Raw genomic sequence first — 27,275 nt, forward strand, 5'->3', positions numbered from 1 at the left:
AGCCGGGGAAATACTCATATCATATTATAAGGGTTGATATTGCAGTTAGCTAAATTATGGACGAATATCAAATCCAACACCAATGTCATATCAATATAGACGATGCTATCAATATTTTGTTTTAGATTGGGTTGTATTTTTAGTATGAATCAAAACGCTGTTGTTGGATTAGTCTGTACGCCATAGATTGGGAACTCGACTGGGTCACGTCATTGTACATGAGATGGCTGGTTATTTCTCTGTTGCATGGAAGGACAAAGCTTGGTATTGGGATTGTAGGCCTTATAGGACGTTGATAGGTACTCATGAGCAAAAGAATGAAAACAGAATAGATGATATGTTAGACCGGTATAGACGTTGATCAAAGTTGACAAGTCCTTCACTATGTGCTTCGGGGATAACGAAGATATTTGAGCGCAGAAGGATATAATGTCTATTTAGCATTGTATGATCTTTTTCTTGTATACTCTAAAGGTAACTCAGCGCTCCAGTAAAACCCGGTAAGATCTTGGAATTCCGTTCAGCTATGTGAACGATTGATTGTATGTTGTTGACTCCTTAAATGTGATCTCTGTATACAGGCAAAGAGTTCTCAGTCTGGTCATTCACCATCTTCGTCAGATGAATCAGAGGAACTAAATTCGCCCGACCCAAGATACTCCGCCAACGTGGTTCTATCACAGCCGATCCAGCGCTTTAGTACCGGAAATTGTGCTGCGTGTTTATGAAAGCTCGGAGCATTGATTGTTGAATTGCACTCCATATCGTAATTGTCGTGATTGTCGTAAATGTGATCAACCTTCACTTGGATCTCCTCGAGCGTATCACGATGCAGGAACAAAGCCTCTACAAACTCAGCCACCGTTGCCCGGTTGTATTCCGCGTTCTTAAGCTCATGGTGCCAGAAGCGCTCTGCATGGCTGATACTAAGGAATCTCAGTGCCCTTGGAGCACGCAAGGCCTTTTTTAAAGCCGGAAAGTTCACAAAGCTGTTCTCGATGCGTAATGATTGAAGTTCGGTCTGGCGTTCATATTGAAGATCGATCTCGCCATCTTCTTCCTCAAGCATAAAACCACGCAACGTGAGATTATGGAGTTGTGGGATGATGAAGATGTGCGAGTAGTGAATGAATGCTGCTTGGCCATTGCGTTCAGAGCGGTCGAGAGTCACTGATATATAGATGTTAGCTCTGGTCTTTCATCTTCTCTCTATGGACGCCAGTGACTTACGGGATCGAAGATTCGTAGAAACTCGCGATTCTACAGGTTGCTTCAAGCTCGCTTTTTCAAGGTAGTCCCAGAGATAGCCTTCAAGGGTATCCCAATTTTCGTCTTCAGTGTCCCACATCCAGTAGCCACCGACTAGCGTGAGGCTTTGCATGTTCTCTAGCTTCTCGAGACATGGCACAACACGACAAGGAGAGATATCGACATCCCAATGTTGGACCGCGACTGTGACATGGCGGACCAAATCGGCATATTTTGTCTCGACTGTCCGTACGAACTCGTTGCTTTTGCCGAGTTGGATGTCTGCCGATTCGTAAAGATGCGGTGTTGTCAAGAAGTTAAGAGCATGGCATGTTCGTGCCAGTGCTGCACGGCTTGGGCCATCCAAGTACTCTACTAGAGAGACCAGAAGCTCATATGGAAGAGCCAATATCATTGGCATTTCATTAATCATTGTGTTTGTGTATATGACCAAACACAATGTTAAAGGTCGAATATGAGGCTCAACCGACTGAGTCAACAAAACACGTTGCTTTACGCTCTAACAACTTGGCGCTCCACTTAGCGAAAGTCAAATACGAGCACACTAACCACAAATAAAGAAGTAGATGATTTAGCCGACATTCCTATATGCACTTATATAGCCAGATAATGCCTACTGTATGAACCTTGCCACGGGAAACTGGGTTTCTCTGGTGCTCCCAGAATGTTTGCCGGAGCGATTGCCCCTGATTGCCTATACCTTTGAGATGGCATTTGTCGTGGATGGTATGTAGTTATGCCGGATTTGAGACAGTATTGGCTAATTGCTCGCCAGAAATTGTGGACAAGGGGACAGATGTGGAAGAGGTAATCATGCAGTACCCATTCTGGCACCAGGAGAGATTTTAACGGACAGATATAACAGGTTCCTAAGGAGAGATTTCATTATCAAGTCAATTGAACCAAATGGCGACACTGTACCTTCCAAAGTGCTTATGGACCGAGAGGGCATTGTCTCCAAAATGACGGCACAATTTTTGGAGATTGATTCTGTGCAAGGAAAGGTGATCGTCGATTCTTGGACAGCGTTCGCAATGTCACGGAGCGACACCCACAATCTAAACTTTCAAAATATTGCAGAGTACATGGTATTCCGAAATGCGGAGAATGGATGGGAGTAAGTGGCCTCAGGGATATGAGTTCGCAGAGACTCGCTAACTAGCCTAGATTGACTACACTACTTGCTCGCTTTGCTTATAACATTGTTTTGACTGAGGCTGAATTGAAGTCCATTGAGACAGTTCAGGCTCCAATTCTAACTGCCGTGACATTGACGAATGATTACTTCTCGTGGGACAAAGAGTACCAGCTGCATATTCAAAGCGGACAGTCAACGCCCTTGCTGAATGCAGTCTATTTCATCAAATGCTGGGAACGCATACCAGATGCAAATGCCAAGGTCAAACTGAGAAATATCATTTGTGGCCTAGAAAAAGGGTACAGTTCCCTCAAATCGGGGTATTTGCCGAAGAATCCGACGGCATCACAGAATATTCTGAAATGGGTCGGTTGCTTGGAGGCATTTGCCGCTGGAAATATGATAAAATCTACAAAAGATGACTCCATCACCTTCATATTGGACAAGGATACGATCTTCCCTGGACTTATCATGGCACAGTCCCGTCCGAAGAAGAATATATACAAACGATCGATAGAAGTAAGTTCCTTGTTCTTCATAGTGCAATTCCAGGCTTATTGATTACCTGGAACAGAAACTGGAGGCCTCTTCCGGATCGCCACTAGAACCATGAAGCTCCACAGTACTGAAAATAGGTGAGAATCCCGGAGCTGAATGGCTTATTTGACATATTTTTTAACGAAATTGAAGCAAGCTTGACCTGAGCGAGCTTGTCGCACTCATCGGCCGTTACTTCCAAATCAGAGATGATTATCAAAATTTGAATGCAACTGAGGTATGTTGTTCCGAATTTTGGAAGAACGATCAAGCCCTAACTGATCCGAAAATAGTACTTTGAGACTAAAGGATTCTGCGAGGATCTTGACGAAGGGAAAATGTCGTTCCCTTTGATCCGTGCTATGTCCTCGGACGGTGGACTCCTCAAGTCTCTTCTGGAATCTAGAAAGCAGAAGAAATTCATGAGCCCCGAAGAGAAAACGCTGGTGGTGAAGCAGCTGGAGGCGAACGGAAGCTTGGCGTATACCCTTGAGACAATCAAAAGCCTACAGCAAGCTCTGTGGACATGCCTTCACGACTTTGAAGTGCAGACCCAGACTCCTAATTGGCTTCTGCGGATTCTTTTGTACAAGCTTGCCGTCTAAACTGGCGTTCATATATAGAGAGACAAGCATAGTTTGTTTGACAGGAATGAAAGAGTGGAAAACAAATCATTAGAATATGCGATAACTTCGTATTCTTTTAGATCCTATGTACAATCTAATCTATAGCGTATTGAGAATGGCCGTCTTCAAGAAAACCAAATAGAAATATCAACATCTCAGGCGCTACTCCGCTCGCCGGATCCGAATACCGCCATGCCACCCAATCCATCCTTTCTCAGCCGGCCCGCGAAGAAGACAAATAAACAGAGCCGCCCCGATGAATGCCAAACTGACACTTCCAGTCAGAATCCAACCCCCTTCACTATAGATGCGATTCCCAACGGAAGTACCCATCAACTGACCACAAAATACACCCATCATATACCCAGTATTAATCCTGTTGCGAGCCTTCGGCGCAACGCTATAGATAGCTGTACGATTAGCCACCTGCGTCATCTGCAGACCAAAGTCCTGTAGTGCAGCTTGGATAATCGGACCGGCGACACTATAGGTTCCAGTATAGGTACCGACGCTGACACCAATGATGAGGATGCTCAAACTGACGAGAATGGATAGCTGCGGCACAAATTTGTCGATCATATAGCGCGAATAGAACGGACCCAGGAACATTGGTGTCAACCCTGCTAGGGAGAACAGTCCTATCGTCAAGGTTGGATAGTTGTATGGATCTCCTGATAGGAGGAAGGTGAGGGTTGTCCAGAAACTGGTGAATGTGGCGGAGAGAAAGAATCCCATTAGTGTTGCTTGTACTAGCACTGGGGATGTCCAGTAATAGCCGATGATCGAATATAGGATTTTGAAGTAGGAGATGTTGGTGTTGGTGCTCGGGTAGTCTGGCATGAACATCCAGAGTAGGGCGAAGATGAGGAATTGGAGGGCTAGTGATAGCCAATAGATGTTTCGCCAGTAGGAGTATTCTGCTACTATGCCTGAGAGAAGGCGGGCGAAGAGAAGCCCTAGAACGAGCCCGGAAGAAACGATAGATAGGGCTGTTGCGCGGCGAGCTGGGGGTACGAGATCACCAACGAGGGGAAGCATGATTTGCTATACGAAGTCAGTTCTGAGGTCAAAGATATATCCGAAATTTCCACTTACTGGAGTTACAGTAGTCACAGAACTTAAATAGCTCAGAACAAGAAATATCTCAAATGATTTCGTGATACAAAGTCCAATCCACAAGGCCGCGGTGATAAACGTCAACAGTAAGACAAAATGCCTTCTTCTAACCAAGTCTCCTAAAGGACAGAGTAGAATTAAACCTGTTGCGTACCCAGCTTGACTGCAGGTCGGAATCAATGAGACTCGCTCATAGGTGACGCCAAAGAACTGGGCAAGCACATCAAGAATAGGGTGCGAATAATACAGATTGGCGACCTAGAGTATGAAGATTAGTATTGAAGATTTGGATCTTTTATTTCTTGCGCTTTCCATACTGTGAAAGTCCCGGAGAATGCGAACAGGATATTTAAAGGCAAGCCGAACTTGAACGGATTCTCCGGATCCCATCGACATCGCGGCGGTGTCCAGAATATTACATCCATAAGACCAGTCCAATACCGGCGTTTTGTTGTCGTTTCCTCTGCATTTTGGACATTGTATTCGTGGCTCTTTTCATCTTGTTCATGCGACTGCGGCGTAGGTGCATTAGAATGTGCCAAGGTGATCGGACTATCCCCGCTGGTTGGTTCTGCAGAAGCTTTAAGTTGAGAGTCGGATTGATTTTCCACTCTGTGGCTGTTTGTAACAGTCATTGACCTGCGGAATATTCCAAGGTTTTCTTGTTGTCTGCTCTGTCGCCCTCTCAATTGCTAGGGTTTAGACAGACACGGGGGAGATTGAGAGACTTGGAGGGGGGAACAAGGGCAAGATAAGAGAAGCAAGAAACCCTCCGAATCAATTAGAGCTGCACATCAGACGCATATAAGCCCGTAATGTTCCGCGGAAAAAAATCCGACGTGCTGATCGGTCATTCCCCGAGTTGCCATCCCCGATTTCCGCACTCGGCCTCGGCCCCACACATCCCCTGTCAATGATGGCATCAACTATACTACAACGCACTTCTAGCTTTCTTGAATGTTTATGGAGCTCATTTTCGTTTGAGGTTCAAGCAATATCATACATCGTACAGAACTACCTAGATAATTGGAGGAAATTGGCCCCTTGCAAGATCGCAAAATAACCACTTTTGAAACATGAATCAGATAACAAGCCACTGTTCGGTGACAGCCCTTCCTGTCTTTGCATCGCCACTGAGAACATGGATGCACTGCAGCGCGTAGGCAGCCTCGCGTGTGAAGTCTTCCACGAAAGGCGGGTTCGCGAGTAAAGTCTCATGTTGGTCGGTATCGCCCATGACTACATCGCCGCTATTGTCTGAGGCATTCTCTGCCAGGTTACCCTGGGCCTCTTGTTGGATCTGCTCGCCCAATTTCAGCACTTTGTTGTATCCCTCGACCGCCAGATGGGCTAGACCGAGAGAGTGCCATACGCGAGCGAAATTGAATTCCATCTCCTGCTTTTCTGCCAGGAGACTACCGGGCTTCTCTCGGACACGTCGGTATTCGTGCATGAAAGATAGCCCTTGCATGATGAGGTAGTGCCGGTTTTCTGCTTGTCGTTTGAGGGAGTGGTGGATGAAAGAGAGGCCGATGGATAAGAGAACAGCCGGGTTTTGGTCGTCGAGTGCATATGCTCGGAAGAAATAGTTCAAGGCTGGGTAGAAGCTGTTTCCGGAGTACAGAATATGGCCATAGAGTACTAGAAGGGCGATGTCTAGGTCCATAGCAGGAATTGGGTCACCAGCTTCGTCGCGCGTAGATAGAGTGGCGCGCTCTTTCCAGATGGACTGTCGGGTAGGTCTGGGGATATCACTAGGCAGAGTAAAGTCCATCGCTTTGATTTGGCGAAGCATGAACTTCATGTTTGGCGAGGAATGGAAAAGAGATCGGTGAGGGTCGCCAGAAAGGTGGCTCAGCATGGAGAAAAGGCGATAAGTGTCTGTAACGAACTGGTATTCCTTGATGAACCAGCGTGCTTCATTCGCTAGCGTATCTTCATCTCCCACACGAAGTGCACAAGCTATAAAGGCGTAAGTTGAGAATCACATGTTAGAAGGCGAAGAGACTCACTGAACCAGCACACATGGATTAGTCGAGATTTGGGCTTGGAGTGCAACCAGATGCTTGCAAGTGCTGCTGAATCAAGCGCCTCATAAGACTCCTCTGGCTCGCCCTGTTCTGCCGTGAGCAGAGCGTACTGAAGGAAGATATCGAGCCATTCATCAAATGGTATTCCGTGATAGTCGGTTGGAATTGCACCCTGGAGGGGTTCATGTGTCCCCTCGCCTAGAAAGCCTATTAGCCTGCGATCTCCAAATTGACTTGATCGACTTACCCAGACTCTCATGAAGACGACCTGCCATTTCGTGCATCTCATCCATCCATGTCCGGTCTTTAGACTTTGCGCCCTTACGCTGCTGTGGACGAGAATATCCCATAAAAGCGATGCTGCGGATCTCTGGATAGAAAGCCCTGTTGGAGCGGAAGTCTCGCAACAGAGCATCAGCAATATCAAGCCAATCCTCAATGGCGTCCGATGCACCCTCTTTGACGTGAGGCTGCAAATCTAGCAATTTCTCGTACAGGAACTGGATATCGTCGGTTCGAGTACCTTCACCTCTTCTGCCTTGGGCGGAGGGGGTAGCGTTCATAAGTGGTACCGTTGGTTTGGCCGTTGGTTTGGGTGCGAGTGGCCGGAGGGCTGCTGTTTCAGCCAGCTTGAATTCGATGGCAAGCTGCTCAAGCCTGGTATCCTTTCTTTTCCGCTTGGATCTGTTCTCCTGTCTGCCGATCAAGACTGCCTCGTTGACGTATTTCAAGGCCTGCTCGCTCATTTGCAGGCTCTCGTATAGTTTCGCTAAAGCAACTCGCGACTCCATGTGCTTCGGATCGTGCTCAGCGACAAGGAGATAGCAGCTTTCGGCATCTTCCACTTTGCCAAGTTGCAAACAACATTCGCCCATGGCCATGAAAAAGCTGATGTCTGCATGATCTGCAGTCTGCTGAATGGGGGTATAGTATCGCAGGGCTTCTTCTAGCAGACCGGCTTTTTTCAGTGCATCCGCCGCTTCCCTAAAAAGATCACCATAGTCAAAGATCCGAGCCCCTTCGGAGTCGTCTTCCGGATTGAGCCATTCGAAGTGATGCTAATTCCGTTGGTCAGCGCTTTGATCCTCCACTATCTGTATACAATCAAACTTACTAATGCTTCAGCCTGGTTCTTGTCACCCATCTTTAGGCGGAAGACACCCAATTTGACTCGAAGCTCCAGGGGAAGCCCGAGTCCATAACATTCTCGGGGCCATTGTCCAGGTACGTAACCGTCTTTTTTGATGCGTCGAGGTGAATCATCGGCGTCCCATTCGCGGTCATCGTCGTCGAAATCTTCCCATATAGTATCATCAACCCGTCCTAGGAGCCACCGAGCGAGCATTTTCAAAGAGCTCAGTCCTTCCGCAGGCTGCTCAAGGTAGCCAAAAAGCTCAACGTAAATGTTAACATCGGACCAGGAGAAATCGCACTCTTCAGGATCAAGAGTCAAGTAGTGATCAATGCTATCTGCATAATGGTCCACTGCTTTCTGGATCTCATCTGAGTCAATGTATGTCTCTGCAAGATGGCGGAGGGCCTTGACGCTATGTGGCCGTTCCTTGAGTAACCTTTCATACTCTGCTGCAGCTCGGCCGTTGTGACCTAACTCACGATAGATCGCTGCTCTTTGGAACCGGATGTTGTAGTTCTCAGGGCTGACTTCAAGGATGCGACTGTAACAGTAAATCACATCATTCAAAGCGGATTTTCGATTATCTCCGACACGGTCTAAGATGAGCTTAGCAACTTTGACCCAAACGCCGGGGTCCTTCGGCCTGGTATGAGCTCCGTTGAAAAGAGCTGCCAAAGCTTTGTCGTTTTCTCCTTGTGCAAGGAAGATTTCAGAGAGCAAGGAATGCGCAGCAAACATCTCAGGGTTGGCTTGGATGGCCTGCATGACCTGTTCAATGGCATAATCGTAGTTGCCATCAATGAAGGCAGATGTGGCCTCTGAATGGAAGTGTTTGAACTCTGGACCGGGTTCGATCGGTTTACGCGGTCCTCTCTTGATGCCCTTTCCACCGCGAGCACCATATCTCCCGGAAAAGCGCCCACCTCCTCGGCGTCGGCGTCTCCTGGCAACAGAATCATCATCGTCTTCATCTCCTGCTGCTTCGTCGTCATCATCGCCGCTATAATAGTCTTAGCTTTACCCAGATAGAAAGTTTTGATCAACATACCTGTCGGTTTCTTCTTCGCCGGATATGACGAAGTCGTTGTCTGACCCAGCCTCATCAAGTTGTCCTGGGACATATGGTACAGGGGGATATTGCTGATCGTACTCGCCCGAGGAGAACTCTTCTTCTATCTCATCTTCAGCTTCTGCTGGGCGTTGATTGATGCTTTCTGGAGGCCGTGGAGGCTGTGCCTGATCTCCAAAAAGACGAGGATCAAGCACCGAGGAAAGCGCATTCCCATCATCAATAGATTGGCCATGCTGCCATGGATACTGAACAGTTTCATCGATGTCTGGATATTCCGAGTCCTCTTTCTGGGGAGAGCTCATGTCCGGGTAATAATTATCCGCCATGGCCAGAAATTGTCTGACCACCCTGTAAGGGATAGTGTCAGACTAGACAGCTGCGTGAGATCAACGTGGATATCAAGCCAGTATAGAGCGCACTGGGACGTTTCAGGCCTGGTCTTGGCAGATATTCATAGTAACATCTCCACCAGGCCCTAGATATCTAGAGAAGAATAGACTAAATTAGATGAAATAGCGCAGAAAGTAGAAAAGCGCAAATCGCAGAGCTCGCGTCGAAGAATGTTGAGGTCGGAACCCGTGATCGCGGCCTGAAACAGAAAAGCCTCTGCACCAAAGTTCACTTCCTCTCTTCTTCTTCTTCTCCTCTCCTCTCCACCCTTTTTTTCTTTCCTTTCCTTTCGGGACTGTGGCTTGCTGTGTTTGACACACTATTGCTTCACGTCTCTTTCTTTCGTTTCAGGCCTTAATTTCTCTCTCACTTTCTTCACACTTTTCGAGGTGCAGCCCACTGGACTGGTCTGTGCCCGATCGTTGTCGAAGTCGAGATTTGGGTCTTTTCAAGCCTGATACTCTAGAAGTCCTGGTTTTGCGGATTTCTGATTCTTTTCGTTACGCAAACTCAGCAGGCGCTGCAGGTGTTTTGCAGTAATTTCCCCTGTATTTACTATTCGCAACACGTTGCAAACCATGGCCAGTCATATCATCGGCAATCGCAATAGCACCCCCGACGCTTCGAATTCCACCCTTCGTCCTCCGTCATCATCTCGAAACCTCGGATCGCACCAGCTGCGGGCGTCGGCAGATATGTCCGGGTTTCCTTCGCCGTTGTCCGCCCGAAGCATCCGTCCATCATCGGAAGTCTTCTTCAGTCAACAATCCCAGGCCCAGAACACGTCTGAAGATGCGATGGACCGTGCGGCTCAGCAGTGGCTCTCTGACATTGATCAATATGAGACTACATTGGAGGAGATGGCGGCTGCTACGCTTGACCAGGATTTCAAGGATGAACTGAGTGCTATTGAACAATGGTTCCGTGTGCTGAGCGAGGCCGAGAGAACTGCGGCTCTGTATGCTTTGCTGCAGCAGACCACTCAGGTGCAGATCCGCTTCTTTATCCAAGTCCTGCAGCAAATGTCTCAGAGCCACCCGATGTCTGGCCTGTTGTCTCCCGCCAACTTCGGTGAAAAGGGTATGGTCCTATCTGCACATCGTTCTTGTGGCTCTCACTGACCTCCTATCTCATAGATGCCATGTCTAGCCGCTTGAGCGATGCTATGTCGAAGCTTAATATGGATACCTCCCGTAACTCTCTCGGACGCCCCCCTCCATCCCCTGGCGCCAAGCGGAACTCTGGTCTTGACTCCTCCACCATCAATGCGATGTTCCCAGATGCTGCCGCTGCCATTGCGAAGAAGAAGGCCGAGTTCACTCAGCAAACGGGCAACGCGCCTCCTTCGAACCGCAACAGCGCCGTCTTCGACCGTGCCTCATTTGTTGCCCCTACCATATCTGCGCCTGACAACAGCTCGGACAGTCTGGGTCAACCGCCGGCGTCTCCTTGGGCCCAGCGTGGTCTTTCAGACACCCAGCCCCCGATTGCCCGGCCCAAGTCTTCCTCCGGACATCAGCCTATGGGCCAGTTCAGCCAGCCCTCGGGCATGCGCTCGCCTCTTCCGCAAACCGCTAATATCCCTGCTCCTGACATCGAGCCACCTCTTCTGTCTCCCTACAACGTTGGCAACCACAGCTGGGCATCAATGACCAACACTCCGATGACTGCTACTTTCGGCCAGCAGCAGCACCAAAACCCCAACACGCATGCGGACATGGTTGCAAATGCCACGGCAATGAAGTTGGCAGCTTTGTCGACGGTGAACAACCGCATTGCTCTGGACGATGCTCGCAAGTACCGCCGCGCTCGCTCCAACGATGGCCAGGGCAAGAACTCCCACGGCAACCCGACCTTTTCCCAGGGCTTGGCTAGCTCAGGCCTTGGTGGACAACATTTGGTGGCCGGTCAGCTCCTTAATGCTCAGCAGCTGGCAGCTTTGCAGGCTCAGCAACAGGCTGCCATGGCAGGCGGACGGTCTCGCCCGACATCCCCCGGCGTTGCCATGCAAGGTGGTGGTTTGACCCCTATGGGCTTCACCTCCCCCCAAAACAATGGCTTCCTGGCAGCTTATGATCCCAACAACCCTCTCATGGGCAATGGAATGGGCTCGCTTAATATTGGACAGTTCGGCCTGGGTAGTGAAGGCTACCTGTCGGATCACTCGGAGGTTGCCCGAGGCCGCTCTCCGCGTGGTCGTCGTGGCAGCTCCAAGCCCCCAGAAGACCCCACCGATCCTGCCCTTCTGAAGGATATCCCCAGCTGGCTGCGATCCCTCAGGCTCCACAAGTACACCGACAACCTGAAGGATTTGCAATGGACGGAATTGGTTGAGCTTGATGATAAAGCTTTGGAGGACCGCGGTGTCAACGCTCTTGGTGCCCGTAACAAAATGCTCAAGGTGAGCTCCCCGAACTCGACTCCACACTGATCGACGTGCTAACATTCCCCGCCAGGTCTTTGAGCAGGTCAAGGAGGCCCGCACCGACGGCAAGCTCGAAAATCTTGTGTGATTCTTACATTTATTTGCGGCATAATCGAGGGATCTGGAATGTATCAAACGCTGCCATGTGAACGGATTCATGAGATGGGCTCTGGAATTATTGAACATTGCATTCGGGTTAATAGTAGATAAGGACATGAATTATTGGATTTACGTGTAAACCTGTATAATATGTTTTCCTGTCTACCTGTGTCTGTAGGCGGATTTGATCGTGATGCTCAGGTGAAGTTCCACGTGGCCCGTGCACCCATAGAACCCGCGCTGCCACCTCCGACATCTGTCCAGCCGCGGATCTTCCCAAGCTCCTCCATCTCACTCTGTACTAGAGAACCTACACTGCAATTCCCATTAGGTTCGATACACGACGCCCTCGAGGCTTGATAACTGCCTCCGACAACACCGAGCCACCGCTCGACCTCTCAACCCAGAATATCCTCCACCCATCGAAAGGGAACAAAAGACAACACAAACCAAAATGGCACCAACAAAGCAGGAACTCTCCCTGCTAATCCATCCCCTTGTGCCAGAATCAGTCCAACACAACAACCGCGTAAGTAATTTCCCTCATCCCACCCCTATCCCGCACGAGAAGGCCACCGCATCCCCCAACCGTAATGAAACCAAACCACAACCTCTCACCATCCAAACCAAACCACAAACTAACCATATCTCAACCCAATATAGGTCCTCTCAACCCTCCACAGCCTAACCTCCTTCCTTCTAGGTCTCTCAGCAGGAATTCTAGCCCTGCAATCAACATACGGCTTCGCCTTCTACTTCCTCGGCACAATCCTAGTCTCAGGACTCTTCCACCTAGTCCTAATCCACCGCTCGAACGGCGGTGGTGCGGGCTCTTACTTCCCGGGCAGTAATGCCGGCGAGATCGAGGGTGTTGTCGAGATGGATGAGAAGAGCCGGACTGTGAAGATGCAGCTTGCTGGGAAGGCTGGTTCGAGGAAAATTTTGCGCAAGGGTGCTTGGAGGGATGTTTGGTTTGGTGGTGGTGTTATGAGTGAGGCGCTTAGTGGGTTTGTGCTTGGGTGGGCTGGTGTTGGTGGTGTTTTGAGGTGATTGGTTTTTGGGGATATGTGCGAGGATTGGGTGTGGGATTGATAGGATATTGTATATGTGTATTAATTCAATTTGGTTGAATTGCTGAGGCAGTTACTTGACTCTTTTGTTACTTCCAAGCAGATATCCGTGGGGTGGCTTTGGTAACAGTCCTCCAAAGTCATATAGAACATACACACACGAACGACTCTTTTGAAATTGTAGTTCACCATCACTCTACATTCGAGTTCTGGAGTTGCTATCTACCATAAACCAAATCACTCCTCCTTCTCAGCCGGCATTCCCTCCACAATCCTCTCAAACTCAGCCAATGCCTCCGAATCAACCCCATAAGTAAACTCCCTCGAAGGAAAAGCCCTACTCTTGACCTCCCCCCGATAAGCCTCAATCCCCCTCCTCGCCTCACCCCAAACATCGCCATAAGTCTTAACAAACTTAGGCAAAAACCTCCCCTCGGGGAAATTCCCAAGCATATCAACCTGAACAAGAACCTGCCCAGAACATCCATTCCCAGACCCAATCCCAATGGTAGGAACACTCAACCGCCGCGTCACAATCGCCGCAATCTCAGCCGGCACCGCCTCGATTATGATCATAAACGCGCCAGCCTTCTGTACGGCCAGCGCGTCAGTCAGCAGTTTCACGGCGCCTGTGACGGATTTGCCTTGCACGCGGAATCCACCGAGACTGTGTTGTCGTTGCGGGGTTAAGCCTATGTGTGCCATTACTGGGATGCCCGCGGATGTAATCTTTTGGATTGTTGGTGCCATTTCTGCGCCGCCTTCTAGTTTTATGCCTTGCATGCCGCCTTCTTTCACCATGCGGATTGCGGATGTCAGGGCCTTTTCGGGGTTGGTTTCGTAGGAGCCCATTGGGAGGTCGGCGATCTGGGTGGGTTGTTAGTGCGTTGTTGGATGGGGTGTTGATTGTATACTTGGACTGGGGGTTGGGATTGCTAATGGGATTGGGATTGGTACTTACTGTGAAGGCACTCTTAACAGCTCGATTTACACTGCGGCAGTGTAGAAGCATCTCATCCATTGTGACTTCATTTGTATCTTCCATACCCATAGCAACCATCGCAAGACTATCGCCAACAAGGACGATTTCCATACCGGCTGTGTCGGCGACATGGCCGCTGGGAAAGTCGGATGCTGTGAGGACTGTGATGGGTTCGTTCTTTTTGTAGAGGTTGCGCAGGGTTTGGATGGTTACTTTCTTGCGTGTGGTTGTCGTTGATCCCATTGGGGAGTGGGAGCTATATTGGGCACGACATGTTCGAGCTGGGGAGATGCATGAAGTGATCGTGCCGAAGTGTAGTGCGGGGCGCCGCAGATAGCTTAGTTTTAGAGACATAGTGGATTTGGAATGGTTCTGGGACTTTTTGTTTAGAAGCTGAAGTCTTTAAATACCGAGTGTGGTTGGGTGTTCTGGTAGATGCGGCGTATTTCGCATCTCGGGAAGGGGTCTGAACCGAGGTCCTTTCTATCGGCTTTGTATACCTCGTCTCTTCTTTTGTTTAATACTCCATTGTATATTGTTCTTTGCTTTATACATGTTATCGTGAACTAAACTTATATGCCGTTTAGCTATACAAACGCTTGAGCTATTGGTCATTGTCGGATAAATACTCCACTGTCAACAAGACCCATTGGGCCAGCCAACTCTCATAGCTGTGTCTGTTTTTATCTAGCTATACTTTGGCCATAAGCAGCAAAAAAGATACATTCAATGGGTTGAGCGGCTGCACTTGGAAGATGTGGAGAAGATGGAGGTAGGGCGTGTAGACGATGCCATAACCCTTGTTCTATTCCAAACTGCTGCGTTCCTCGTATATCTTGAATCGGACTTTTACCCTTTTTGTGGTCAACGTACTCTAGCAAGCTCCGACAGTAATGCCTAGCAATCTTGGCACCATTGTTCTGGACGACATCGCGCAAGGTACCAATGTACAGATCATAATAACTGTTAGCTTATGCGCGACGGTACTTGTTGTGAAAGATATCCTTTTAGTGGGAGAGAGATTCGTGCCCGATCGCTTTTCCGTTCTCATAGACATAGAAGCTTGTTCGTCTCGGAAGATTTCCTAATAACTTTCCTGATATGTATCTTCAAATTTGCGGCCGGGGATGACGTCATGAATGACCTGTATTGGCATCACGATCGAGGAATCGCAGAAAGCGGATTCTTCAAGAAAGAATCGGTACCCCAGGCGGACACGAAGGCTGATTAGGGTTTCCTATAATGTCATTGCAAGTAAACATTCGACTCTACAATTGCACAATTAATTCAAAATAAGATAAGAATGGTCAAAGATTGATCTCTAAATTCAAAATATCAAAGGGTATCCCTAGGAACCAATCCACCAAAGGCCGAATCATTCCAATTCCAGTCCTTTTCTTCCAATAAACCAACCCACGCAAACCAAGGAATAGCGCCGAAAGAATATACACACCAGGATGCCCATATTTCCAGGAATGCATCCGATCAATATAGACAGTGGTAAGTGATAAGAACAAAAACAGGTACAAGAGACAGCAAATGTCAATTGTTAAATGTGAAAAGGTGTGAAAATGATTAACAAGTCATAATCGGGATAGCAGATCAGATCAAATCAGACTCCAAACCTCCAAACCAGGGAGGATACCATAATCGACGCAGAGGAGCAAGACGACATGCAATGCAAATCGAGATGAAATGAGTATGTGAAAGAGAAAAGAGCAGAGCAAAAATAAATCAATCAAAGTGCGGGACCTCATCGGACGAGTTGGCGACTGCACTCTGCAATGCGCTCGTCAGGTCGATGTGGAAGAAAGGTCTGTTCATGCCCTGCACGAGTGCAACCTTGCGACGACTGCGGTAAGCCTTGCTGTCCGTGATATCGCGCTGGAATTTGTCTTCGGCGATGACATTCGAGTCCTCGGAGGAAGTTTCGACGCCGTGGGTCTCGCGCTCGGTTGCGGCGGACTCCGACTTGAGGCCTGACTCCACGTCTTCGCTCCTGTGGTAGGCTTGCTCGCGCTGGTTGTTGATGATCTCTGCGTGGGCCGCGGCCGAGGCACTGCCTTCGATCTCGGCGACACTGAAGATGGGCTTCCACCGGCGGAAACCTTCATTAGAGACGGGAGTTGGGTAGCCGAAGCCTGCGGCGGCGAGACCGCGCTTGGTCCAGCGGTTGTTGATGTGAGCGAAATGCCATTGAACGGAGCGGGGGGAGGCGTAGAGGTCGAGTTGGTTGCGGACGTCAATCAGGTTCTGGATGGAGGTAACGTCGACGTTGTTCACAGATGAGAAGTCGAGAATGACGGCTTGCAGCAGGGGGAGGTGGGAGTCGTCGTCGCTACCCTCCTTGCCGCGGCGAGGACCGGAGTCATTCCAGGGACGGTCGCCGCGGTTGCGGTAGGCGTGCGGGTTGGTTCGGCGAGTGTTTTTGAAGATGGTTTGTACGAGGAAGTCGGTGTAGTGGTTTGCGTTGGGGTAGTTGAAGCCCTCCGAAAAGCGGTAGATGAAGATACCAGGAAGAGGCTGCTCCACCTGAATGTCCGGGTTGGAACCATCGCCGTGGTTGATGGGAAGGAAGATGGTGCGGTGGTGGTGCTCCTCGTCATTGGAGGGAGACTTGTCGTTTCCGAAAGATCCATATTTACCATCGGTATCCAACAGATGATCGCCGACCACAGAGTGGATGGTGACACGGCCCAAGAATTGACCACGAGCCTTGGCCACGCGGAAGAGCAGAACTGCAATCGAGACACAAATGGTGCAGTAAATGCCGTTTTCAATAGAAGTGAATACGGTGACAAAGACACCGATGAAGAAGATGAGTGCATCGAGCGGGGACACACGCCAGAACTGGTACACGGTGTTAGGCGGAGTGATCAAATCACCGACCGCGTGGATGATAACACCTGCCAGAGACGCCTTGGGGATATAAAAGAAAAGAGCTGGTAGAGCGTAAATAGCCAACAGCACAACGACCGCAGTAATACAACCAGCCAGGGGTGTGCGAACACCGGCCTTAGACTTGATGGCAGTACGGGAGAAGGAACCAGTGGCAGGGTAAGCACCAAGGAAAGGTCCAAGCAGGTTGCTCACGCCAATGGCCACGAACTCCTGGGAGGGGTCGATGGTGTAGTTGTTAACGCGGCCGAAAGACTTGGAGATAGCGATATGTTCAATAAGAAGGACAATCACCGCAGCTGGAAGCTGATTGGCATATGCTGCAATGATCTTACGGTCCATGACGGGAACAGCGGCCTGCTGGAAACCGCGGGGAACTGTGCCGAGGAGACTGAACAGAGGGTGGTTCTTGCGGTGCAAGTTCACGGCGGCACTGATCATGGTGTAAAACAGGATCACAAACACGGTCCGGAGTGTCGAGATGAAGAACCAAACCTTGGCCTTCTGAGGCTGTTTCTTCGCGGCATATGTGCATCCTGACCGGATGAGGTAAAGCATCGCACAAGCAGTAACACCCATAGCAGCATCAAGTGTGGAAGACGGAAGGTGCTTGAGGGTGTTGATAATGACCATGTAGGTAGCACCGCGGGTACTGAATTTAGCAGTCTCGCCCAGCATGGTGGAAACCTGGCCCGCACAAATGTTTATAGCGGAACCTGTCATGAAGGCGGAGATAGCAGGGAGAGGGATGAAATCCACGATGAAACCAACGCGGAAAAGACCCAACACAAAGACAATGCCACCACAAATGACCGCGAGAGAAGAAGCAATCAAATGGGCAGGGTAATCGGGGTATATCTTCTGGACATCAAGCACAATTGTTCCAGTCAAGGTCGACATAACGGCCACGGGCTAGTAAAGTCAGTACATTTGCCTCAGTCCAATCGGTCGCAGGATCACTCACTCCGATAGTAATATCCTTGGATGTGGCAAAGAACCAATAAATCAAGACTCCCATAAAGGACGAGTACAAACCAAACTGCACTGGCAGTTCAGCGAGCTTGGCATAGGCCATACCCTGCGGCACGACGACAGCACCGACGGTAATACCGGCAATCAAGTCACCGATCAGCCATTGGAGGTTGTAGTTGGCGATCCAGTTAAGGAAAGGGAACAGACTGATCAAATATTGAACGAATTGGCGTCCGGTTGGGGTGATCTCGCGAATCCAATCGAGACTGGTCGGTTCGGGTTCATTGTAGGAATACGTGTCGACGGTACCCATAGAAAAGGTTGATTCACCTCTTGTGACGGGCTCGGAACCAGATGTAGCACCCAGAGGGTCTCTGTAGGAGAGTTTGATACCGAGGCCTTTGGCCAGGGTATGACCCAGCTTGGACATAGTCTCACCGCTCATGGTTTCTTGAACAAACCGGGATTGAAATATAGCCGGGGTTGGACGAAGCTGCCACGAGGACCACGTGTAAAACGGAGACTTCGGAAAAACTGAGCTCCCCAAAAACTGGCGATGATCAGGGATATAAAAAGAATGTCAAACCAGAAGATCAGACAAGCATGTCGAGACAAAAAGGTATAGGGGCCGTTGATGCGTGATTCGGAAGCAAATGGCGCAATATCAAATCTCCAAATTCAATTTAAGATTTGAAATTTTCCCACGCTTAGCTCGCTTGGCTGAACAGGGATGAACACGAGAAGAAGATGAGGGTTTGAAGAAGAAGCAAAAATGGCACTTCAAAGCGAAGCCCCGTCCGAAGAACAATTTCACACGGCTCCCGTCCGATGATCGCAAGCCGATCAAGTGTGAGCACCCACAGGTCCCACTCCGCCGGTCTGGAAGGATGACGAGTGATGGAGCACAGCTTCCGCCCAGCGGGGTCCCATGGAGGCGGACACTTGGCTTTATTCAATCGGAACAATCATTCTGTAACCACTTCATAAGCCAGTTCTAATGCCATGGAAATATGTTGCACAGAGCAAGCCCGTTGTCCCCATGACTTTACCTCACAGATTGAAGTTCATAGATGGCTTCCTTCCAGAACACGTGCCACTGCCAAGCAACCGCATGACGAATGAAAGTGCGCCTCCACACCATTTGCCCCGAGATGATCAGCCAGTGGGGCCATACAGCCAATCACAGGTCATATAGAACACGCAATCTCAACGTGCGATGGTGAAAGTTGTGAGGAATCTGGTTCCACGTTGAAAGTTTCAAGAATCTTCGTGTCTTTCCTGCCTGCTTTGACCGCCTTCACTTACCAAGATTATACTTCCATGACATTCTAATTTTACATCAGATAACTTAAACAAACGGAGTAACTTACAACTCTACAACTCTTACTTACGTACTCGTATACGCTTCTTGGTTTAGATCCCCACATTCGCTACCGCGTGGTCCAAACCCCCTAGCTCACTCATTAAACTCATAAGACGCATCCGCTTGGCAGGGGCCCGTGTGGGCTCGGCGCTCCCTACTCTATCTGTTAGGTGCATAGAACACCCTCTAACGATATTCTAGCCCATCACTCCGAGTGATCGGCCAACTACTCGGAGCCCCGGTCGTCCCAGTGGTGTCAGACCCTGGTGAGTCTGAAGTTTAGGATGACACACTAGGCGTCGCGAAGAATGTACGTTTCCGTTCGAGGCAATTACCACCTATCTCGCTAGCTGGGAAAGAGAAAAGGCAAAAGGCAAATAAGCAATATCCCTTAACTCCGAGGTCCAACCTGATATGGCGCTAAAATATGCATGATTCTCTCCCAAGACTTTAAGCTTGATGACGCCATCTAGATCTTGATTGCGTCTTTTCGGTGTCCGTGTCTGTTTTTCTTGGCTGTCAACGTATGCGCTACGGCCCTTAACTTTATACCACGCTATTTGTTTCCTTAACTATAGAGTATCCCTGCTTACCTTCTGTATTGGTAATAGCTACTCTCAGGTGCAATCCTCGACTTAGGTCATATATCACGCAACACTATTGCCTCCCATATACCCTGCACGGAGTAGACCTAGATCACAACCACAGAAAAAGGAATCCGACAAACCTCACAAATCACACACCCAAGAAGAGTTCGTGGCGTCGCGCCATGCAGCACCTGACTCTCTCCAATCTGGATCTGCAGACGCCTTCGGTCGTACATGTCCAAACGTGCTAACTTAGCTTAACGCGCCATGCAACATAAACGTTCCCTCGGAGATGCATGTTCATGCTCACCTGGCCACGTTCCTGGGTCTGGGTCTGTTTCAACCTCGCCGGCTGCTGGAATACGAGTCCTTGTCATCTGTGCCAGCGGGATGGTCAAGCTTGATTAATCTTATTAGTTGGAGCACGCCCTTTTGGCGTTTCTTTTCTTTTTTTTACCTCGCTACACCGCTGCCGCTAAATGTATGATATTGTTGGTGTTTGGTTATTGTCCTCGCTAGGATATACCCCTTTTCTACTCCCGTCCTCCATATACGACATTCAGTATGGTGATGGCGTTAGCCTTGGTGGTCTCGATGCCTGAGCACGCCATATAATCGCTTCGCTTTGCTGTGTTTGGATCTTGTCTCGGCGTGGCTGATGTCAAGCTGCGGCTTTTTGGGTGCTTGGGGTCCGGGCCCGGGGATGTATAGTATGGGTGCATATGCAGGGTTACCTGAACGGCTTGTTTGGTTTGGGTTACCCGAGCGGTTGGTTCTACCGGGGTCTCTGGCTAAGCTTGCTTGGATCTTCGTTGGAGGGTGTGGTTCGGTACTTCGTACACTGCTTTGGCGGGAGATCATAAACATGGTGGAATTTGCATCATGTGACAAAAAGTGACAGGGGTTTTACTTCTGATCAATTGAAGGTCCTACACTTAAAAACTAAGTGGAAAGGTAGATTGAAGTTCGAGAGTCATATCTGCTTACATGCTTCGCTCTCCCCTCAGGCAAGAACGAATCTAGCTCGGTCTGAAGTTCCTTGTATAGCGCCTGGTCCTTGACAAGATAGAACAACATGTTGTCCAATGTAGATTACATTTGCAACCTGAAGTCGTTGATGCCATGCTTCTCTCAGGTTGCTTACTTAGGAGATATTCTGATCTAGCCCTTACTGTAACGTCTTTGGTTAAGTACTTGAACCCTCTCATTTACATCACAAAGCAACATCCTCTTATAATTTGAGACCGGAATGATCCCGGTCAATGTTAGATAAAAAGTTTCTGAGCAATGTTTCCATTTCTCTCTATCAAGTATGTACGTTCTGCTCTGTTATGAGATCATGAGGCATCGCTGACGATATATGTGGACGTTCCATGTTCAAGGTTCTGATTCCGGGAGAACCCTGCCAATGAGGCTTCTTATTACAGGCACAGCTTGGCCTGGAGACCATCCAATAACTCGTACGGCATGGGTTCTCAGTTCATTGTACAAAGGTAGCGTCTATTTTTACAGTATGTGACACGAGAAACTTCACCATATTCAACATGCGAGGTATCTAGACTGCTAAGATTTGGATTGTGCACCTGAGGCCTGGGTGTCAAAAGTATGGCGTCTGATGCTCTGCTATCTAGTAAAAAGTTGCCACTCAGTGACGAACCACAAATTGACAAATTCACAGTCTTCCAAATTGATCAAACAACTGCATAGATACCTGTGATCACCGCATCGCTGCGGTCCAACGCTCTCTTTACCATTACATAAACCAGAAACTTTGCACTCTGCAAACAAAAGATCCCTCTTCGCAACAGATATCCTTTGAAGCCTCGTGGATTGGCTCAAAACACGTGATATAAAACCACAGGCTATGAATGACTGCCTAAAAACCTAGTCACATGACTACTGTACTTAGTCGGGGTTCCAGTCCGTCGCGCGTGATAATCCTTCTCGTTGACTCGGGGAGACCGAGAAGTTGTCATGTCGCTTCGAAGACCTCATCGGAAATCGCGTAATGGCTGCACCGAATGTAAGAGACGCAGAGTGAAGGTATCCAATCCCTATCCCCTGTCCTCGCGTTGTTCCAGGCTCATTAACCTCTCCCTGCAGTGCAATGAGCAACAACCTTGTCACAATTGTCTCAAGTATCAGAGTGACTGCATCTTTGTGACGGACTTGGGGCAGAAACGACGGAGCCCAGTTCACCCAAAGGCATCAATGTCCAAAGGGGATCAGAGCGCCTCCACTTCAGTGATTGGCGCGGTGGAATCACTTCCAGGGGCCCCTCTATGTGATTTGGCTAGAACTGCAGACTTTGAAGCCAGAGACCTTGAGCTGATGCATCACTTCAGTACATCAGTTGCCAAGACGCTCTCCTATCGCAACGACATCCAGGATATTTGGGCTATCTCACTTCCCAAGGATGCCTATTCATGTGACTACCTCATGCATGGCCTGCTCGCTCTCTCAGCTTTACATTTGAGTTTATTGAGCCGCGAGAAACGGCATGACTACGCAGACTTATCTACATATCATCTGCACAAATCCCTTGCTCGCTTCAGGGAGAAGCTCGCCAACATATCAATAGAGAATTGTGTGCCTTTGTTTGGACTTTCCTCTCTTATGGTTATCCATGTCTGCGCCCAGTCTGCCGTGGAACGCGATTCACAACCAGCCCGGGAACACTCCGCATCCCACATTGAAATGCTGATGAAAATTTTCAATATGTGCCGAGGGGTAGAGTCTATTCTTGCTCCATATCATAGCGAGATTCGTCAAAGCTCCTTAAGCTCCTTACTTCACGAGGATTACCACCTCGTCGGTCATCTATCAAGGTAACGTGCCATCAACACAAGACGTGCGCAATTAAGTATGATCTGAATCCAATAATAACGCATGTCGAAGTCACCTCAATATCAATGAAGCCTTGACCGAAGAACCGCCATTTTTTGACTTGGTGAATCTCGTCACAAGTCAAGAGATTGAACCCCAGGAACGAAACGAGTACCTGGATGCTTTGACAAAGCTGCAGACAGCATTTCGCTTCATGCGTGCTGCTAGCCAACCGTTGGAGCCCGGGGCAGCATTTGTGTGGCCCATTATGCTGCAGCGGGATTCCATTCGCCTCTTCATGCAACTGACGCCTCTTTCATTGGTACTTCTAGCACACTACTGTATAATTCTGCATCATCTCGATGGCTATTGGTTTTTGCATGGTTGGCACAAAGCACTCCTCACCGAAATCACAGATTATTTACCTTCAGCATTCAAGACGTGGGTTGTTTGGCCACGGAATGTATGCGGTTTGGATGATGTGAGTGAGACCTCCAGCATACTGGGCAATTGAAATCCTGGATTGTATAGATTACGTCCAGAGGCATTCTATATAAAAAGCTTTGATCTAGAAACTAAAACTTCTTGCCGTCCAAATGCTGAGACAAGCCTCTTCGATGGCGTGGAATTAACACAGAACCTCAACCCTTCTATCCCCCCTGATCGCACCTCTTCTCAGAATCCTAGACACATTGAATCTTACTCCAGATTTTCACTGCGTCCGCGACAGAGATCTCAAAGCTTCCATGGAACCACGACCACCTTTATGGGTCGGGGACAATATCACAGACGGGTGAAGCACATTCATCGCCACCATCGCAAAGAACATCAATGTGGCATCGAAAACATACATGAAAGCTTCATGGCTAATCAAATAGCCGTCATTCCCTTGTGCGTACTCGATGAGACGGAAAACAGATCGGATCAAAATCAAAATGCTGGCAATGTACAGCCCCCAAAGAACGGACTTCCAGCTGCGAACGATGCACAGACTGTGGTCTTGTCTCGATTCAATTGTTTGCTGGGTCGGCCTTGAGCGGATGCGGACATGGAAAATAACCGAAGTGATCAAGAAAAATGTGAAGAACACCAGTTGTACACAGAGACCACCTATCGTGATATGTTCGCCGGTTTTCATTGCATCGATTGTACCGCTCGCCATGATTCCTCCTCCTGTAAACAATCCGTGTTAGCATGTTGTATTCCGAAACAATGTGTACCGTGCCAGTGTGGGATGTACCTGCTGCCTGCATCACAAATGCTACCACATCACCCGTCACGAAAATACCGGTCATCCATTTCAATGGTACCATGCTGTAACTTTCGGCGCGAAGCTGCAGAATCAATCTTCCGAGAACCATATAGATAGACGCTGCATAGAGCGGCGGCGCCAGAAGGATGAGGATTGTTTGGATTGAATAGATGGGCACACTCTCGGTGTTCGCATGTGACAATGCCCGTGCTATATACCCAATTATCTGGACTATCAGGTCGTTATGGTTAGCATGGTATGCTCAATGCCCATCAGGACACAAGCGGAGTCTAGTTCTGAGAAGTACTCACAGATTCCTCCCAGGACAAATGCAATGAAGTACCAGGAGCGGCTTTTGATAAGCTGCCAAAGATGGAAGACCGTCGTTATGATAAATAAGATGATGAAGATCACAGCGGCGGCGACAGAAGGTGTATATCGGTAGAGCTTGAAATCAATGTGCTGGCCGGAGTCGCCCATGATGGGATGTAGGATCGAGCCACTATGTCAAGAGAATAATCAAGTGAAGATAATTACAAAGAGGTGTTGAGACTTGAAGATGTAGGAATTTAGACTGAAGCTGGGAGTGACTGAGAGGGACTTTAAATAGCCAAATATCTCCAAGACATGGACATTCGCATCCCCTGGATTATTATTAACTATACTCAATGAACTTTGCTCGAGTGGGCCATCCAAAGCGCGAGTGGACGAAATCGGCTGTATAGAATGGGCCATACTCCGCCTATTTGGGTTTAGTGTACGACGGTACGAGAACCAATCAAAACTTGGTGGGGCATGGATTGCCAATCTACATGTACTAGGATGGAAAAGAGGCTATGCAAGTAATCAACTCTTTCCCCCCGGTGTTTTCCAAAGATACAGTTATAATAGATGAATACGGATAGGCCTTCCCGTACCCCAGTATGGTAAACTGGTCTTTTTGCGAATCCAATAAGTCCAACCATTTCAAAGGTCGAAAGACACTTGCTGCTATGGAAACTTCCCTGGCGGTGGTATCTATGCCGGAAGATAGAAACATATACTGACAAGAATATCAACGATATAAAGCATAACCGATATATTCAAACAGAGCAGATAATCTTAGCTATCACAGCTTCCACGTGGCAGGACCTTGCGGGCGACTCCCTGGGCTAGCGAAGAGTTTCTTCCATTGATCGCTACTGGAGGCTTGTTCAGTGGCCGTGGTCCTATCAAACCTGGCGGCAAGGGCTTTCTCTTCCGAATGCCAACGGCTCAATTCAGAGCGCAGCCATGGGGCGACATTTTCCGCGCAGCGCTGAGGGACCTCTAGGGGAATCAAGTGCCCAACCTGGTCCAGCAATATCTCCTTGACACGACCCCTCGCAGCACCTCCACTGCCGCCCACTGCCGTGCCGGTTTTTTTGAGTTTGTCGGCTGTCAAAGCTGGAAACGCGAAGCCAGATTTACTGCCATATATGTACAACACGCTTGGTCTGAGAAACGCAAGTTGCGCAAAGACTCTAGCTGATTCAGGGCGATAAAATTTGTAGGACTTTGGTATTGACTGGTCAAGGTCTGGATGTGTAAGGTGGCTGTCGGAACGGCCTGAATGGTCCCAAACTGGCCTTGCGGTGTTGAACACCTCCTGGTGACGTGTCGTTGTCAATGTAACGGGTATGTCTCCCCTATCGGTCTTGCCGTGTGGCTCGTTATCTAGAGAATAGACTGCTGTCGGGGCGTCGCGTAGACCGTATTCGATCCACTTCTTCAGCACTCTTGGATCCCAGATTTGGAAATAAGGGTTGCGTTGGAAGCTTGCTGCTGCTGCCTTCCGGGAAGGCCACTTGTCACGCCTGAATAAAGAAAGCTTGGTTATTTCAGTGGCCATCTGGCTACCGTCGAGATTCCGGTGATCGTCTAGCTTTGTTCTCTCACGTTGAATGACGGGATCCATGAGAATAAGGCTGTGTAGGAGTCTGGGATGCATGTAGCTTAGGTTTACCCTAGGTCTGTTAGCTGGTAAACAACAATATAATTTTCTAGGCTTACATCGGTATGCCACCCAGACTGTGCCCAATACCAATTATAGGCTGTGGCATCTCAGAGCGCTTAACATTAACAAGATGAAGGAGGTCCCGGGAATGATCAAACCAGCTCGCTTCGTCTGTCAGCTCGATGCAAAAATATCTGAGTATAGGACTTACGGTCATCTCCCAGGGTTCCCTCGTTGATGATACCACTCTGTCCCTCGTTTGATACATCTGCCATCCAAATTGCTCGGATATTGAATCCTTGGGATTTTGAAGACGCATAGAGATCCTCCCAGAAAGGCTCATAGAGTTCCTGTGGCATATTCAGTCTCACAATATCCTGGAGACTCTGGTGCATTATCATTTAACCTACCTTAGTAAGTCCATTGGCGTGCGCGCCCAATATGGTCACATCGCCAGTTTGTGGATCAGGGTTATCAATCGGAATGTACTGCTTCACTGCCAGTTTCAAACCATCGGCTTGTCCGTTTGCTTTTGCTCCGGGGTATTCGCTAATATACTGACAAGGAACAACATGCTCGAGGACTCGAAACACATCACTAGTTGGTGGTTCCATAGCTGACATGCCATTCGTAGTGATTTGATGATGGTATCAAAGTCAAGTTGTAGAGCCCAGTCAATTGTGTTCTACAGTCAAAGATATCGCAGTCCTCTGTGCGTCTTGGGTCAAGTCAAGGGACTTTAAATCTTAAATCACCAAACACCTTGTGCTAATCAATCCGACCGATTTGACCTCGTTCGCATTTGTAATGGAGGGTTGAAAGCCTCCACATAAGCACCTCAGGCCAATCGTGATTTCCAAAAAAAGAGCATGCAATGTAGTGTGAGGTTCAACCCCCCAAAGAACTACGTATGAATGACTTGGATCGGGAAATCTCCCTATATCGTTGGGGTTTTTCCTTGCGATATGCTGTGTAACCTTACCAGTTTAGGCAGATTCGCCTGTGGGATATCGTCACGTCTTACTCATTGAACGGTCATGCTTTATCAAAGAAATGCAGTGTAACACAGAGCTTCATTTCAACGCTAAATCACACTCTAACTGGCACTTTCGGGATAGATAGGCGAAACGGGGCTGCGTCACTTGCTGGGTGTTGAACCCCTTCCCGCCATGATTGACCAACAGTATCACAGAATTTGGATTATTTCCGATATACCGCACTGGGTTCGGCAGGGTCGAATGGTTAGTCAGATTCATTTCATATGCCAATTAATACTGAAACTATGTGATAATCAAACGGCCGAGATAATATATTGTATAGCTATTGGTGAATGGTCTAGAGATTAAAGCTGCTCATATGTTCGCCGAAAGGACTGCTTTGTATGTGATTGTCCGCATATTGCAACCTAGGTAGTATCTTGAGCTCCTCCTAGCTAGTAAGGTGGACCTTCAATAGTAGGTGTCACATCATTGCTTGCTGTAAAGCTTGTAGAGATCCAGAATGTCTTTCGATA

The 27,275-nt window shown here is 48.6% G+C and overlaps 10 protein-coding genes across 10 annotated transcripts; 3 read left to right on the forward strand and 7 right to left on the reverse strand.

Moving 5' to 3' along the window:
- Positions 1-601: 601 nt before the first annotated feature.
- PENARI_c012G11696 (F-box protein) lies at positions 602-1,681 on the reverse strand (the record flags this gene model as incomplete). Its single annotated transcript, XM_022633062.1, has 2 exons — positions 602-1,170; positions 1,231-1,681. 2 exons carry the CDS (start codon positions 1,679-1,681, stop codon positions 602-604), a joined length of 1,020 nt encoding a protein of 339 aa, XP_022487125.1.
- Positions 1,682-2,231: 550 nt separating this feature from the next.
- PENARI_c012G09004 (uncharacterized protein) lies at positions 2,232-3,549 on the forward strand (the record flags this gene model as incomplete). Its single annotated transcript, XM_022633003.1, has 5 exons — positions 2,232-2,386; positions 2,437-2,891; positions 2,982-3,042; positions 3,098-3,182; positions 3,238-3,549. 5 exons carry the CDS (start codon positions 2,232-2,234, stop codon positions 3,547-3,549), a joined length of 1,068 nt encoding a protein of 355 aa, XP_022487078.1.
- A 183-nt stretch (positions 3,550-3,732) lies between these two features.
- On the reverse strand, positions 3,733-5,321 carry PENARI_c012G04875 (MFS transporter; the record flags this gene model as incomplete). The annotated part of the gene is made up of 4 exons (XM_022632895.1): positions 3,733-4,614; positions 4,666-4,687; positions 4,841-4,944; positions 5,004-5,321. The coding sequence occupies 4 exons, from the start codon at positions 5,319-5,321 to the stop codon at positions 3,733-3,735; spliced, it is 1,326 nt and encodes a 441-aa protein (XP_022487313.1).
- Positions 5,322-5,767: 446 nt separating this feature from the next.
- On the reverse strand, positions 5,768-9,249 carry PENARI_c012G06467 (tetratricopeptide repeat protein; the record flags this gene model as incomplete). Its single annotated transcript, XM_022632938.1, has 5 exons — positions 5,768-6,648; positions 6,699-6,914; positions 6,964-7,774; positions 7,831-8,851; positions 8,900-9,249. 5 exons carry the CDS (start codon positions 9,247-9,249, stop codon positions 5,768-5,770), a joined length of 3,279 nt encoding a protein of 1,092 aa, XP_022487137.1.
- A 642-nt stretch (positions 9,250-9,891) lies between these two features.
- On the forward strand, positions 9,892-11,826 carry PENARI_c012G00207 (RNA-binding protein VTS1; the record flags this gene model as incomplete). Its single annotated transcript, XM_022632780.1, has 3 exons — positions 9,892-10,393; positions 10,450-11,714; positions 11,770-11,826. The coding sequence occupies 3 exons, from the start codon at positions 9,892-9,894 to the stop codon at positions 11,824-11,826; spliced, it is 1,824 nt and encodes a 607-aa protein (XP_022487161.1).
- Positions 11,827-12,291: 465 nt separating this feature from the next.
- On the forward strand, positions 12,292-12,887 carry PENARI_c012G09973 (EMC6 family protein; the record flags this gene model as incomplete). Its single annotated transcript, XM_022633026.1, has 2 exons — positions 12,292-12,366; positions 12,501-12,887. The coding sequence occupies 2 exons, from the start codon at positions 12,292-12,294 to the stop codon at positions 12,885-12,887; spliced, it is 462 nt and encodes a 153-aa protein (XP_022487214.1).
- Positions 12,888-13,144: 257 nt separating this feature from the next.
- Positions 13,145-14,243, reverse strand: PENARI_c012G00963 (3-methyl-2-oxobutanoate hydroxymethyltransferase; the record flags this gene model as incomplete). Its single annotated transcript, XM_022632797.1, has 2 exons — positions 13,145-13,774; positions 13,869-14,243. The coding sequence occupies 2 exons, from the start codon at positions 14,241-14,243 to the stop codon at positions 13,145-13,147; spliced, it is 1,005 nt and encodes a 334-aa protein (XP_022487064.1).
- A 1,380-nt stretch (positions 14,244-15,623) lies between these two features.
- PENARI_c012G08167 (SLC26/SulP family anion transporter) lies at positions 15,624-18,204 on the reverse strand (the record flags this gene model as incomplete). The annotated part of the gene is made up of 2 exons (XM_022632985.1): positions 15,624-17,699; positions 17,752-18,204. 2 exons carry the CDS (start codon positions 18,202-18,204, stop codon positions 15,624-15,626), a joined length of 2,529 nt encoding a protein of 842 aa, XP_022487063.1.
- A 5,043-nt stretch (positions 18,205-23,247) lies between these two features.
- On the reverse strand, positions 23,248-24,267 carry PENARI_c012G02635 (RTA1 domain-containing protein; the record flags this gene model as incomplete). The annotated part of the gene is made up of 3 exons (XM_022632839.1): positions 23,248-23,708; positions 23,776-24,018; positions 24,099-24,267. The coding sequence occupies 3 exons, from the start codon at positions 24,265-24,267 to the stop codon at positions 23,248-23,250; spliced, it is 873 nt and encodes a 290-aa protein (XP_022487177.1).
- Positions 24,268-24,895: 628 nt separating this feature from the next.
- On the reverse strand, positions 24,896-26,376 carry PENARI_c012G00999 (alpha/beta hydrolase; the record flags this gene model as incomplete). Its single annotated transcript, XM_022632799.1, has 4 exons — positions 24,896-25,772; positions 25,819-25,927; positions 25,974-26,112; positions 26,173-26,376. 4 exons carry the CDS (start codon positions 26,374-26,376, stop codon positions 24,896-24,898), a joined length of 1,329 nt encoding a protein of 442 aa, XP_022487149.1.
- Between the last annotated feature and the right edge of the window lie 899 nt (positions 26,377-27,275).

The sequence above is a fragment of the Penicillium arizonense genome (assembly GCF_001773325.1).
Source record: "Penicillium arizonense strain CBS 141311 chromosome Unknown PENARI_contig012, whole genome shotgun sequence".
NCBI lineage: Eukaryota > Fungi > Ascomycota > Eurotiomycetes > Eurotiales > Aspergillaceae > Penicillium > Penicillium arizonense.